This window comes from Myzus persicae, unplaced genomic scaffold (genome assembly GCF_001856785.1).
Source record: "Myzus persicae strain clone G006 unplaced genomic scaffold, MPER_G0061.0, whole genome shotgun sequence".
Taxonomy (NCBI): domain Eukaryota; kingdom Metazoa; phylum Arthropoda; class Insecta; order Hemiptera; family Aphididae; genus Myzus; species Myzus persicae.
In genome coordinates this window covers 987,789-1,001,172 of record NW_019103315.1, presented here as the reverse complement: position 1 = coordinate 1,001,172, position 13,384 = coordinate 987,789, and the positions used below count along the sequence as shown (strand labels likewise).

The following is a 13,384-nucleotide window of genomic DNA, read 5'->3' as shown; positions in this document are numbered from 1 at the left end:
AAGGACGTGCAAAATGGTCACACATTCGAGAACTCTATGAAATTGATAACGCTATACCAGACTGTAAAATGTTGCCCAGATTGACTGACCGACATGTTGTGCCTGAGAAGATACTAAAAATGAAAGTGAAATGTGCGACACAAGTATTTTCTCAACGTGTATCATCTATAATGCTGTTTTTAGCCTGTAAGTGTTAACAATTATATTATTTATGTATAAATAGTTAGTTTGTTTTTGATTCCTATTTATAATTACTATTTCATCTTTTACATTTCTGTTAACAGCTAAAAATTTAATTGAATCAAATGCCAAAGACACTGCGAAAATCTGTTTATTTTTTGATCAATTATTTGATTCATTGAATGGCAGTTGTGATGGAGTTGTAGATGGCAAAATATATCGTACAGCTGTTACAGCTAAATCTTCTCATCATGCACTTTGGTCTTACAGTCTGAAGGTACTTTCCACAATGCGTTTTGTTAAGGATGGGAAAACATCTTTTACCCCAACATTGAATAACTGGATGACAACAATACGAGGTTTGTTTACCACATAATTATTATTTATTTTTATTAAATAAATATATATTTATCTAAATTAATTTTCTATGTATGTTTTAGGTTTTCAAACACTTTTTAAAATGTTACAAAAAAATGGCATTCATTCGCTTTTACCACGGCATGTTAATCAGGATTCGTTGGAATGTTTTTTTGGAGCTTCTCGAAGTGTCAGTTCAAGCAATCCATCGTGTAATGCATTTGCATCTGCTTATAAAACATTGCTTTTAAACAATTTGATGTCACCAAATTCCCCTGGTTCAAATTGTGAGGATATGGTTGAAGCTAGCTTGACGTCATACAAGCATCTATTTCAAATTAATCCGGATGAATTGGTTAAGGTAAATTATCAATTTACATCAGTTGACCTACCAGTTACAATTTATAACCCAACAGTAGCCATCAATGATATACGTGGACAGGTTCAAACTTACATAGCTGGTTATATTTTGAAAAGGTTAAACAAAAATATATTTAAAAACTGTCACAATTGTTTGCAAAATCTCTGTGTTGACAACATTTCCAGTGAACATAATATCATCTTGGCTAGAGAATATACTTCTAGACTTTCATTGAAATACCCATCTACTTCATTCGGTTTTTTGGTTCAACAGATTATAACATATATTGGTCAACAAATGTCAAAAATTTGTCATCATACAAATATTTGCAAAACACTGAGTACAGATATTAAAAATAATTTCAGTTTTAATAGTCTCTCTCTTTGTAATAATCATGGTGAAAATCTTGAGAAAAGAATTATTGGCACTATTGTTAACTTGATGGTTAACCACTGGTGTACCGAAGTTAATAGAATTTTATTAGGAAAAAAAAAAATGCATAAGTTGGAAATTGACCCAATGAAACTGAAAGCAAATACTTGGTATTTAAAACATAGCAAAAAAGTTAAAACAACTGTTGGAAAATTCAATCACATTCCATAATACTAATATACTTATACTACTCTGTTTTAAATCATGAATCTCAAATCAAAATGAATTTACTTTGAATATTATTAACAATTTATATACGTGTATATTTAAAATATCGTGCATTTTAACCTATTTATTGTTTTTATTTAATTAATACTAGTACTTGTAAACATACTTGTAATATAATATTATAGTAATTAATAAGACTGATACTTAAAATGTGATAATTTAATTAATTATTTGTAATAACAAATATTTAAATTGCTCAGTATACATATACATTATTATATTGTCTCAACATTAAAATGTATCAAAATGAATTTACTTTGAATATCATTATTAATTTGTACCTGTTTGTTTAAAATATGCATTTTTAACTACCTATTGTTTTTATTTAATTAATACTAGTACCTATTTGTAATTTTTATATATTGTTTGTAATGACTTAATTTAATAATATTGTGTACAATAATATCTGAATGTTGTTATTTGTAATTTGTGAAAATAAATTCCTTTGTTTATATTATTTTGAATATTGCTTTTTTTTTTTTTTGTATTTGACATTTTTATATTTTATTGGCTGGTATAAATCATTGCAACATATTTTATATTGCTACAATGGTCACACTGTTTTAATATCTTGGCCCAACCACGAGGAGCGCTTAGCGCTGTCCCGTTTTTTCAACATTGAGTTGGCTATCTATAAAGGTATTCTAATCTATGGTGTCTGGTCTGGCTGCGGCCGGTGGTATTTCTGTAGTTTGCCACTAGCGGCGGCAGCGTGGTTTTCGTGATTCTTGATAGAAGTTTCAACGGTTTTGATTATAATAGATTACTATATTCTTGTAATATAATACGTAATGGTTGTTTTATTGTAAATTTAAGTTATTGTATTATATTTATGATTTATTGTTAACTTTAAATAGTAAAGTTGATGAAATACGTGACACGTATAAACAGTGCTCGGATGCAGCGCACTCTATGATCATTTTATTGAAGCTCGAGAGAGCTGTTCACGATTTTGTTATGGATGACTCCGCCAGGAGCGGCGTATGTTATTAGCGTCGAACTAGTATTTCTCGTTACAATTGCATACATAAATATGAATATAATTTTTTTCAGCAATAATTTTCTTTGTTTTAATACTTTGACCACTTGATAATATCACAGGGACACGGAGATTGCTATTACTAGAAGTTGATTTGCTAGAATGAAATACTGTAGTTGAATCACTCAGTGACATGTATTTTACCAACGTACTTAATCTTAAACGTTCTACAGCTGAAGTATAGTTGGGCAATCAATAGTATGCAATGTATGAGCAACGAATTTCATGAATGTACGCAGTATGCATTAAAGTTGAATACCTAGCGTCTAGCTGTTTGGAGGTGTCAAATAATTAGACAACACTCGGGAATAGAGCGAACAAGAGAGCAATAAAGTACTATACGATAAGTGGTAACTTGAAGTTCATGGATTACGCTTCATGTACATTGCAGGAGTTTTCAAGTTTTTTGCTAGTTTTATTAGCAATGTGATTACGGATGGTCTACTTTAAATTGAAGGTTAAATCTTCGAGATCCTTAACCATATTTCACGAAGTAAGACTCTCACATCAACAAAAGATGAAAAGTGCCTTAACCTTACTTGCCACAGGAAAAATCATTGATGATAATTTGGATAGAGAAATATGATGAGTAACAATAATATTAATGACTATGTAGTAATAACAAATAATGTTTGATATATTTGATTTAGATAATTAGTCAATATAATATTTCCTATCTTTTATTAGACTAAAATTCTTGTAAATTGCCTACATTTTAAATTTGCATTGATAAAAATATCTTTCATAAATAATCAAGATATTGACCACAGACGGTTATAATATTAAGCTAACGAGATGCGCTCGAGTGGGCATGGACAAAAACATCGGACAGAATTTCATGAAGACCAAAAATAAATAAATAAACCTGTCTACAACTATTTCGAAAATTGTATTTAGGATTTTCGTTCACTTGGCGATGCCGACGACTAGATAGTTTCTATATCCAATGTGAGAGGACTAAAACAAATAATAGGGTGTCCTTTTTCGACGATCGCAAACGATTGGGCTACCCCACGTCGTATTCGCTCGAATAATATATTATACAGTCGTACTTTAAGTACACTTTAAAATCGAATGTGTATATGTATATAATACATTATATACACTCGAGTGTGTCCGACCGACGAACACGCCATTTGGTGATTTTAATTTAGGTACATAAATACTATTCGCGAGCGCGTGTCTAGAAAATGTTGTTGCTTAAACTATCAGAATGAAAATAAAGCGTTAACCTTTTCGCAGTCGGCCGACACGTTCAGAATGCTGCCGTCCGAAGTGCCATATTTAGAGGGGTTGCTCAAAGGGGCGGCACAATACTGTGTTCTACATTTTTATCGAAACCCAAACAGAGAGGGTACGAAATACGTTTCAACTGAAAAACGAATTCGAGCTGTACAACGGATGCAACTGAGATGCAATTCGTCTACCGCTAAACGGGACGACCACCATGATGATAATATAATCATCATAATTTTGTTGAACAACATTGCACCGCAACAAAAACACGTCTTTATAATAACATTATACTGTTGTAATAATAATTTTGCATAATATATAGGTTACTATGTTTACGGTGGTTTAAATATTATTACGACGCGATCATGCGCTTTTTTGAAGGACATCGGTCGTAAACCAGTGCACAACTTTTGGCATCATCGTACAATAACAACTCTAGTGATGGACTTGTAACTGAACGATCTTCCAAAGTAGGATCTCCGCACCGGATCTGGCAGCATTTCCCATCTCGTATAACTCACCAATTTAATACGGATACGTAAGGCCGTAAACTACACACTACATACGAATGTAAAAAGTGTAATATTTCGAAATAAAATATTTTTTTAATACGAAGTAGGACACGGGTAGTTCGAACACGAGTGTGCATGGCTTAGTGGTGGTTACGTCTTCTTGTAATGCTCTAAGTAACGAGAACAGCAAAAGACACAATCATAATAATGTACAGTGTTATTATTTGACTATCATAACATTTTTTACCGAGTCAATGTCAACCCGAGATGTCAATAACACATTATTATAATTTATAATATTCCGTCAATTTATTAGGACAGAAATAATTTTTTGAACCTAAGCCCCCTGCTATAGTAGGTACACACAAAGATAATAATTTACATTGCGTAATAGTAATACAAAAAAAATTAAATAATTTTTGTTTTTTTTTATCATATAGGTACATTTTTGTAATATTATCATACACGTATAGTATGACAGTTTTCATTTTTCTTTTTCAATAAATTAAAAATATTGATTTGAACAAAAGTTATTTCATTTATCAGGTCTTCCTGTTTCATCCTGTATAAGCGAATAGTGAGTGATATTTCATTGAAAATATGTATTCATAAGAGAATGATACTAGATACCACGTAAATAAGTAGTATTAAAGGCTGCGGTATTTTCATCACTGATGATATTAAATTTAACAATGTAGAATAATAACTTAAAAATACAAAAAAGTGGATGTCGCTCTGCTGTACAGTAGGTTACAAGTGGGTCACTGTATAATGGATGGTATTAAATTTGAATTCAATGATATAATATCATTGTATAAGAAAAACGATTCTGAGCGGAGGCGGTATGTCAGTCTAGGTTAGGTTAGGTTAGGTTAGGTTAGGGATTTTTCGGATTTTTTTCCTGTGCAACAATTAGACAGTTCACCACAATTAGTAGCAGCTGGTCACAGGTTAACTGACGTATAATCACAAAACAATAACCACTTTTAATTTTTCGGACAAAAGCTTATCACTCGACGATAGAAAGTGATAACACAGAATATTCTGGGGTAATCGTAAATCGTAATATTAAACTGTAGATTGTATAGATAGGCCATATTTTGATTTTTTTGATTCTTCAGTTTCATATTATACCGACGAATAATATTTTTAAATTACAACAAAATAACCAAAATCGTTATTACTGATTTTAATAAGTAATTTCGTCCAAATTTGAATTTAAAATGTCTGTAAAAAATAACTGTGTTTATGTATTTTGTAGATTTTTTGGTTACAGTATGAACTATTTATGAGAATCTTTGTTTTAAATTTTCAATCCTTAGTTATAAAAACTGAACATTTTATAATTTTTAATTACAGTGATTAATAATTTTCGAGATTTTGATAAATTTTGTCAAAATTCGAATTTTAAATGCTTATTAAAAAAAAATTGTGCCTACGTATTTTAAATATTTTACAATTGCTATTGTAAAAATATATCAGGAGCCTTGTATTAAATTTTCAAGCTTTTTCGCCCAATAAATAAAATTTTATTGGTATTTATAGAAAAAAAAACTAAGAAAATTGAAAATTGACAATGTCCGTAAACATCTCAAAAAGAGTCAAATTATTTTCAAAATTTTATCGTGTTTAGAAAATGCTAATATCAACATTCAGTGAAATTTTCAAGTATCTACAGCCATTCGTTTTTTAATTACAACAAAAACAGAAAATCGTTACATGAGAAATCGAGTGAATATCAAATGTTGTAAAAATATGAATTTCAAACGCTCATAAAAATTTAATTTGACTTTCTAGTAGACATTTTTTTTTTTACAAAGGTAGACAAACTTATGAGGAATCTTGTATTACATTTTCAAACCTTAGATTTCAAAAGAAAAATTTTTACGAATTTTAAACTCAAAATAATTTGCTAATTTTCGTGATTTTTCCGTATTTTGTCAAGATTTGAACTTTAAATGCTTATAAATAAAAACTGTGACTAACGATTTTTAATTTTTTTCATATGCCTTTGAAACAATATACTAGGAGCCTTCTATTAAATTTTCAAGCTTTTTTAACCAACAAATAAAATTTTATTGATATTTATAGAAAAAAAAACTAAAAAAATTGAAAACTGACAATGTCCGTAAACCGTTCAAAAAAAGTCAAATTATTTTCAAAATTTTATCGTGTATAGAAAATGCAAATATAAACAACCAGTGAAAATTTCATGCATCTATGGTCATTTGCTTTAGAGTTACACCAAAAACCAAAATCAATTTTGACAAAAATCGATTTTGCGTAAAAATTCCCGTTTTTCCTTAATTTTTCTTTTGTTTTTCACGTCGCTTTTGAAAACTACTGGGAAATGTTTACTTTTGACCCCCCAAAGTACCAACTAGATTCACTTTCCTATCAGAAAAGTTGCTGTTGAAGAAAATCGAAGCAGTTTTACTGCCCTAAAAGGTGATGACAGACACAAAAATAAAAAAATTAAAAAAAAAAATAAAAAAAAAAACACACATCATTGTAAAATCAATACATTCATCGCTTCGCTCAGAATCTAAAATGACTATAATATATACGTTTACTGCAAATTTTTATTACAATAATAATAATAAGAAAAAATAATAATATTTAAATCAATGGAATATGAAATTCGGCAGAAATTCGGCAGATAGTGGATTGATAAAATAGTTTATCATAAATGGTATTCGTATTACACCACGTCAAATATCAGTGCTAAGTCTCAATAATTGGGAAGCACTGAATACATTTCAACTTTTTTACTATGATATGGCACAGGTTGATCTTTTTGAATTTGGAAATATGTTAAAAAGGCACCTAGATATAATACAAATGTGGGTCCCACGGCCACAGTGGGTATTAACTACAGCAATAATGCCAATATATTTACTACGCAATTTTTATCAATTGACTAATAAGTCATATTTAATTTATTCTTTTTAATTTAAAATTGTTTTTATTTACTTTTTACCAAAAATCCATTATTTAATCAACTCAAGTTTTATTTTTATCAATATTCTCATCATCTTATTAAATTTTTTTTGCAGGAGTTTATATTATTACAGGGGAGTAAGTGAATCATCAATTTTGGCTGTGAAATCTCTCTGCAATTTTTATAGGATTCTAATTTTAAAAGAACATACTATTTTTTAAATGCATTGCAATTATTACGCATAATATATGACAATACGTAGGTTAAGATTTTCCAAAATGTGTGAGACTAAAATGTTGGGAATTGTCCACGATCCAACATAATTATTTTTGTCACATAAAATATGGAATACGACCCTGTCGTATTATTTTAAAACTATTAAATGGTTGAATTAAATTAAATAGGTAGTATATAGGTACGTACAATAGTGTTAGACATCACTTGTGTGTTATATATTTTTTAAACGTATATTTTAAATTAAGTTACAAATATTTTTTGATGAATATTTAAAACTATTGCAAGGTATAACTACCTATTTCAATAACTATTTTAATACCGTTTACATATAATGATATTTAGCCATTTTATATAAAATATAATATACTGTCACATAATTTAAAAACTGTAACTTACTTATACACATTCCTTATATTGATATATATGTTTATTGGTTATGTTGTACTTAAAAAATATCAATCTCATGAATTTATTATGATACACAATAAATTCACTCATTACGGTGGTGTACCTATTTCACCTACACATATCGCCTTGTTAATAATATACGATAAAATATATTATGACGTGTAGTATACCTATTTATACCTACTGAAATACGTCAAAATAATAATAATTTATTAATGATTGTGTTGTAACTTTTTTGATGAACAAAATGGTTAATAAGTGAACACTATTAAATAAACATGAGCTATAAGGAAAATCATAATATTATTTACATACAATAAAGGCTTGGAACAGATAGTTGATCAGTAAATCATAATAATTTAAGAAGAATTTTCTAAATTGCAATCAATCAGTATAATAAAACCATTAGATGTATCATTAAAATACGAATTCGCATACCAGTTTAATTCATATTACACACAGTTTGTTACTAAAGACAGGATATTAATTGAATCAGAATGTTAAATAAATGTATCTGATACAAAGTTATTGAACTTTCAGCTAGGTACAGCTTATAGAATTTGAATTTGTTTTGAATTGCAATGGTTTTCGACAAGAATAGTTATAATACTGTTCTAATAATATCATAAACACGTCAAACACGTTAAGGCATTATATATATAAATTAATTTATATCGGATAATCAAAGTTTTAATAGTTTTCAACGTACATTTATTATGTGTAATTTAATGACGTACTTTTACCTATAATTACCAATTGACAATATATTATTCCGGATGTTCTTACGACATTCGTCAATTCAGAAAACACAAACGATTTTTTGGAATATTTGTTTTACACGATTTTAATTCGTTGAAAAACAACGTTTTTTGAAAAACAGTATAATATTATTTTTTATTTTCACTACTGTCATTGTATGGTTAAATTTTTTTTAATTATTAAAGTTTTGAATGCAAATTACATACATATTTATTTTCATATTATTTCGAAGTAGAATATTATTTGAAGTATATACTTTCAATCTATACAAATTAAATTTAGGACAATTCGTTAATTAGTAATATGTTTTAAAGGATTGATGACGTTGTACCCCTATTCCCATTGTACCACTCTTCATTTCTCTCATACACACTCATAAGCTTTTCAAACGAAAACTCGATTCTTATGTAATGAAAAACAACAAAAAGTTATGGAATGAGGAATTCAAAGTACAACGTTTTATTCAAAAAAATAACATCTATGAAAAACAGTGAAATATATATTTTGGGAAAATGTTGTTTTTTAAAGACTTAAAGTAATGTAATTAAAGAATATTTGCAAAAACGTCAATAGTTTTTGAAATAATGTGTGTGTTTTACGAATGTATTACCCGGTTTACGGATAAACATCATAGGATTATGGACTTTCGTGTGCTATACATGCCATGACTGTATATTATGAATATTTTTCGCCGAAAAACGAGGACCGGTCGTCTGAATTTCTGTTGAACTCTGTCCGCGTAAACTTTCTGTATTTAATTACGAATGTAAAACACCAAATATGTAATTTATTTACAAAAGCGTGGAAAATAATACCTATTTTTTCCCGGTATCGTTTTTTTTCCTTTTCGTCCAATTAGTAAAGTGAATTTTATATTAAAATGCAGCTACTACCTATATACGTATTATGAGAGCGTACATGATATTCAACCCATTCGTTATTCGCTGTAGTGGTTTCCGAATAAAAATATAGCTTTTTTTCTTCCGTTTTACACAATAATAAATTGATGACATTGAAAATAGTTGAAACTAAATTATATATGAGTTCGATGTTTACGTACGGCCTATATTTGCTCACTACTCGTGCAGTAGTCCGACGACAGTATTGTATTAATCAGCAGCGTGTTGAAAATAAAATCTATTAAAAAATGAATATTATATTATTATTATTATACATTTTGAAAACTGTAATATGCAAACTATTTTGAATTTGAATCGATACTTTTGACAATAATGTACATCCATTTGTCTTAATTTGATTTACAAACCTTTATAGCTAAACTATTACTAAAAAATACTAACTTCTCTCAGATTTATAATTATATTATGAACAGTTCAATCGGTGTTAAAATTAAAAATCAGCCAAATAAATCTTTTTACCCTACTTTTTCTTTATTTACAATTTACCCGGTTGTTCTATAACACAATACAGAAAACACATGTATAATATACATAATATTATTGTTATACACTTATACGTAATGATTCATTTTACAGTGACAAAAGAAATCAATGAAACTAAGTTGTAATTTAAAAAATGTACCCACTGAAAATTTTCCTTATCCTGGTCCTTGGATTTTATTTCAAACAATTTTAATCCTTGACATTTAATCTGCAACAAGCATCGTCAAATTAAATGTTTAAAATGAATGAACATTGCATCAAATACCTCTAGTGTATGGTTTAAATATTTTAAGTCAAAAATTGACTATAATTATTATATAATTATTCATAATTATTATAACTCATTACCAGTGAAATTTTTTTTAGGTTAAAAATGATAAGTCCTATCACCTATATATGAGGTACCAATCACCTGTGCCTAGTTAAGATTTGAAAATTTATAATTTTAAAATGGTCTTACTTTCTTAAGTGAAGTGAAGATTTCAACCCAATAAATGTAAATAATTTGTCATTAATCAAAACTGCATGTTGTTTTATTTTATTGAATGGTAATTTTAAGATAATTTTTATTATGTATTTCGTTTAAACAAAATAAGATAAAGTTATCATTTTAAATGAACAACTTAACTTATGAAACAAAAAATTCAATTCATATAAAATGAAAATCTATTTATCTTAAGTCACTTAAGCCCACGAATTATAGAATTTAAATGTAAACTTAATAGTTAACATACAAATAGATTCATTATATATTTAATTTAATTAATTATCAGCTAAGACAATATTAGTATCGATGATTTTGAACGATTTTCTCTTACTGAAAACTAGGTGTTTTTGACCTTATACAGATTTTTAACTACTACTGCAGAATGCATTATACATTTTCGATTTCGAACATCGTGTAATAGTATTATCATGAATATATGAAAAACAATATTTTTATTAACGTTTTAATATTGTATTGTTTGAAACTATTAAATTATTTATTAGTCATTTCCGAAATTAATGCCAAAAAACAAACAGGATGTTGTAGGATGTGACCTACCAATTCCAAAAGCGACTAAAATAATAATATTATTATATCTATTTATCATATTTTATTATTACCACAAATAGAATTTATTGTACCTAATGCTTGAAAAATAAAATGAAAAACTATGTACACAAAAAATATTAAATAAAAAAGAAAAATTGTGTTCAAACAATGGTCGACTGACGAGTTTCGATGGAAGTTTGATAGTCCACAAAATACATATACATACTGAAAAATGGATGGAAAGGGAAAAAATATTTTCCTGAACCATTGTGAAGATAAAAACCTATAAAAACACGTTATGGCCATATGGTATGTATATTTATAAAAAGACAAAAGACTATTTGCATATTTCTAATAGTGATGTCCGTTAAAAATAAATTTATAATTATAGTGTTTCAAGATAAAAACGGTCATGATATTGTTAAATCATACAATTTAAATAGGTATCCCGATTTAGATTACAAAAAGTTTGAAAAATGAACAAAAAAAGGGAACAAGTTATAAAATACTATATTTTGAATATTTGTATCACAAATTTTTTTAAATTTTTTCCTTTGCTATATCTCATGGCATTTTCTAAAGAAAAATATTAAAATTTAAAATTATTGACATACTAGTTTTTTTACCGACTTTTTATCTGTAAGCTCGAGGAATATAATATAATATTATAGTATAATTTACTCTCCGAAATGAATAGATAATTATTAACAGTTTCCTGTTAAATTTTAAATAATAATTATTATTATAATTACTAAAATAACAAAAAAGGTAAGCAAATAATAGACCGGGGAAGTAAAAGTCTTAATATTGTAGGGTTTTGTGTAATATTTATACTTCAAACATTTCTTTAAAATTAAAATAAAAAGCCACATTTAATTACATTTAAAAATTGCTCTAGGGTAGCTCATGCATTAAAAAATTAATAATATTCTTTGATTTTTCAGCCAGAAAACAATGTTGTTTTGATTGTTTCAGGCAGCTACGTAACGTCGCGGGAAAAGAAAATACCTAACGGGTAGAAACTAGAAAGTGACTGTTGATAGAGAGGGGAAGGTTAGAAAGAAATCCTATTTTTTATATTCCTATCAAGAAAATTCGTCCTTTGAAACTATATTATAATAAAATAACATAATATGTTTACTGTTAAGATTATTAAACACAATAATAATTATTTACAATTAATTTAAAACAATTTGGGAATTTAGTAATTATTTTTTTTAATTCTTCTATACTAATTGTTAGCAAGAATATGACGGTGTATCCAAATGTTATTGGGATTTTAAAGTAAAACTTTCAACTATATAAACATTTATTTTACCAAATTGAGTGGCAACTGAACCTTTTAGGTATGCAGGTACAGTGTATTTTACCAACTTTACGAGATTGAATAATATTATTATACATCATTTTGCAAACCGATGGCTGTAAATGAAATATGTAATGTTCTTTTAACATTTAATATTGTTACAATATTGTGTCCCTATTAAAATACAATCTACGATTTACAGCCATCGGAGATTCGTAGGAGATAAATGTTTGGCGCGTGCAACTGGTAGCCAACACCAGCCACCGTAGCACCATGGTGTAATTATGTGAAGACATGACCCTCTCCTAGCCCCTACCAACAACGACGAGGATAACTGATGGCCCTGGAGAATTTTTTTTTTACCAGCCAATGATTTAAAACGATAATAAATTATATTATTTCGATTGAAAATCTATTAATTTTGCCAAATATATCCAATAACGATCATGTAACGCTAATATACTGAAATTTCATAATATTTCCACAACATATGATAATATTATCACATATTGTACAAATAAATTATTCAGAATACTGCTGAATACAAACTTTAATAGTTGAGTTATAACAATGATTGGATTCTATATCATAAATTAACTGTTTGGTACAACGGAACGTCGTATTTTAGTAGGTTGCAGTTTCGTAGTTTTGTCATTATATACGGTTACACAAACATTCACACGGTTGAGAGTTTCAGACGTTTCTGACAGTTTCAGAAGTACCTAAATATAAAAAAAAAAGTTAAACGTAATTCTTGTACCGTCTTATGGGTGTTTACAATTGTTTAATACTATAAATATTTATAGAATCAATTTTCGATGGTGATCTCCCGGATCCGATTTATATATAGTGATTTATTAGCTAGTACTACATATAATGTTGTAGATATTATATTATTTTTGTATATTTATACACATAGAGCCATAGAGGTATGGTTTTTTTGGAATAA

At 27.9% G+C, this 13,384-nt stretch overlaps 1 protein-coding gene across 1 annotated transcript; it reads left to right on the top strand.

Moving 5' to 3' along the window:
- Positions 1 to 181: 181 nt before the first annotated feature.
- On the top strand, positions 182 to 1,555 carry LOC111034248. The gene is made up of 2 exons (XM_022315373.1): positions 182 to 539; positions 621 to 1,555. The coding sequence occupies exons 1-2, from the start codon at positions 470 to 472 to the stop codon at positions 1,499 to 1,501; spliced, it is 951 nt and encodes a 316-aa protein (XP_022171065.1). The 5' UTR covers positions 182 to 469; the 3' UTR covers positions 1,502 to 1,555.
- Positions 1,556 to 13,384: the final 11,829 nt, after the last annotated feature.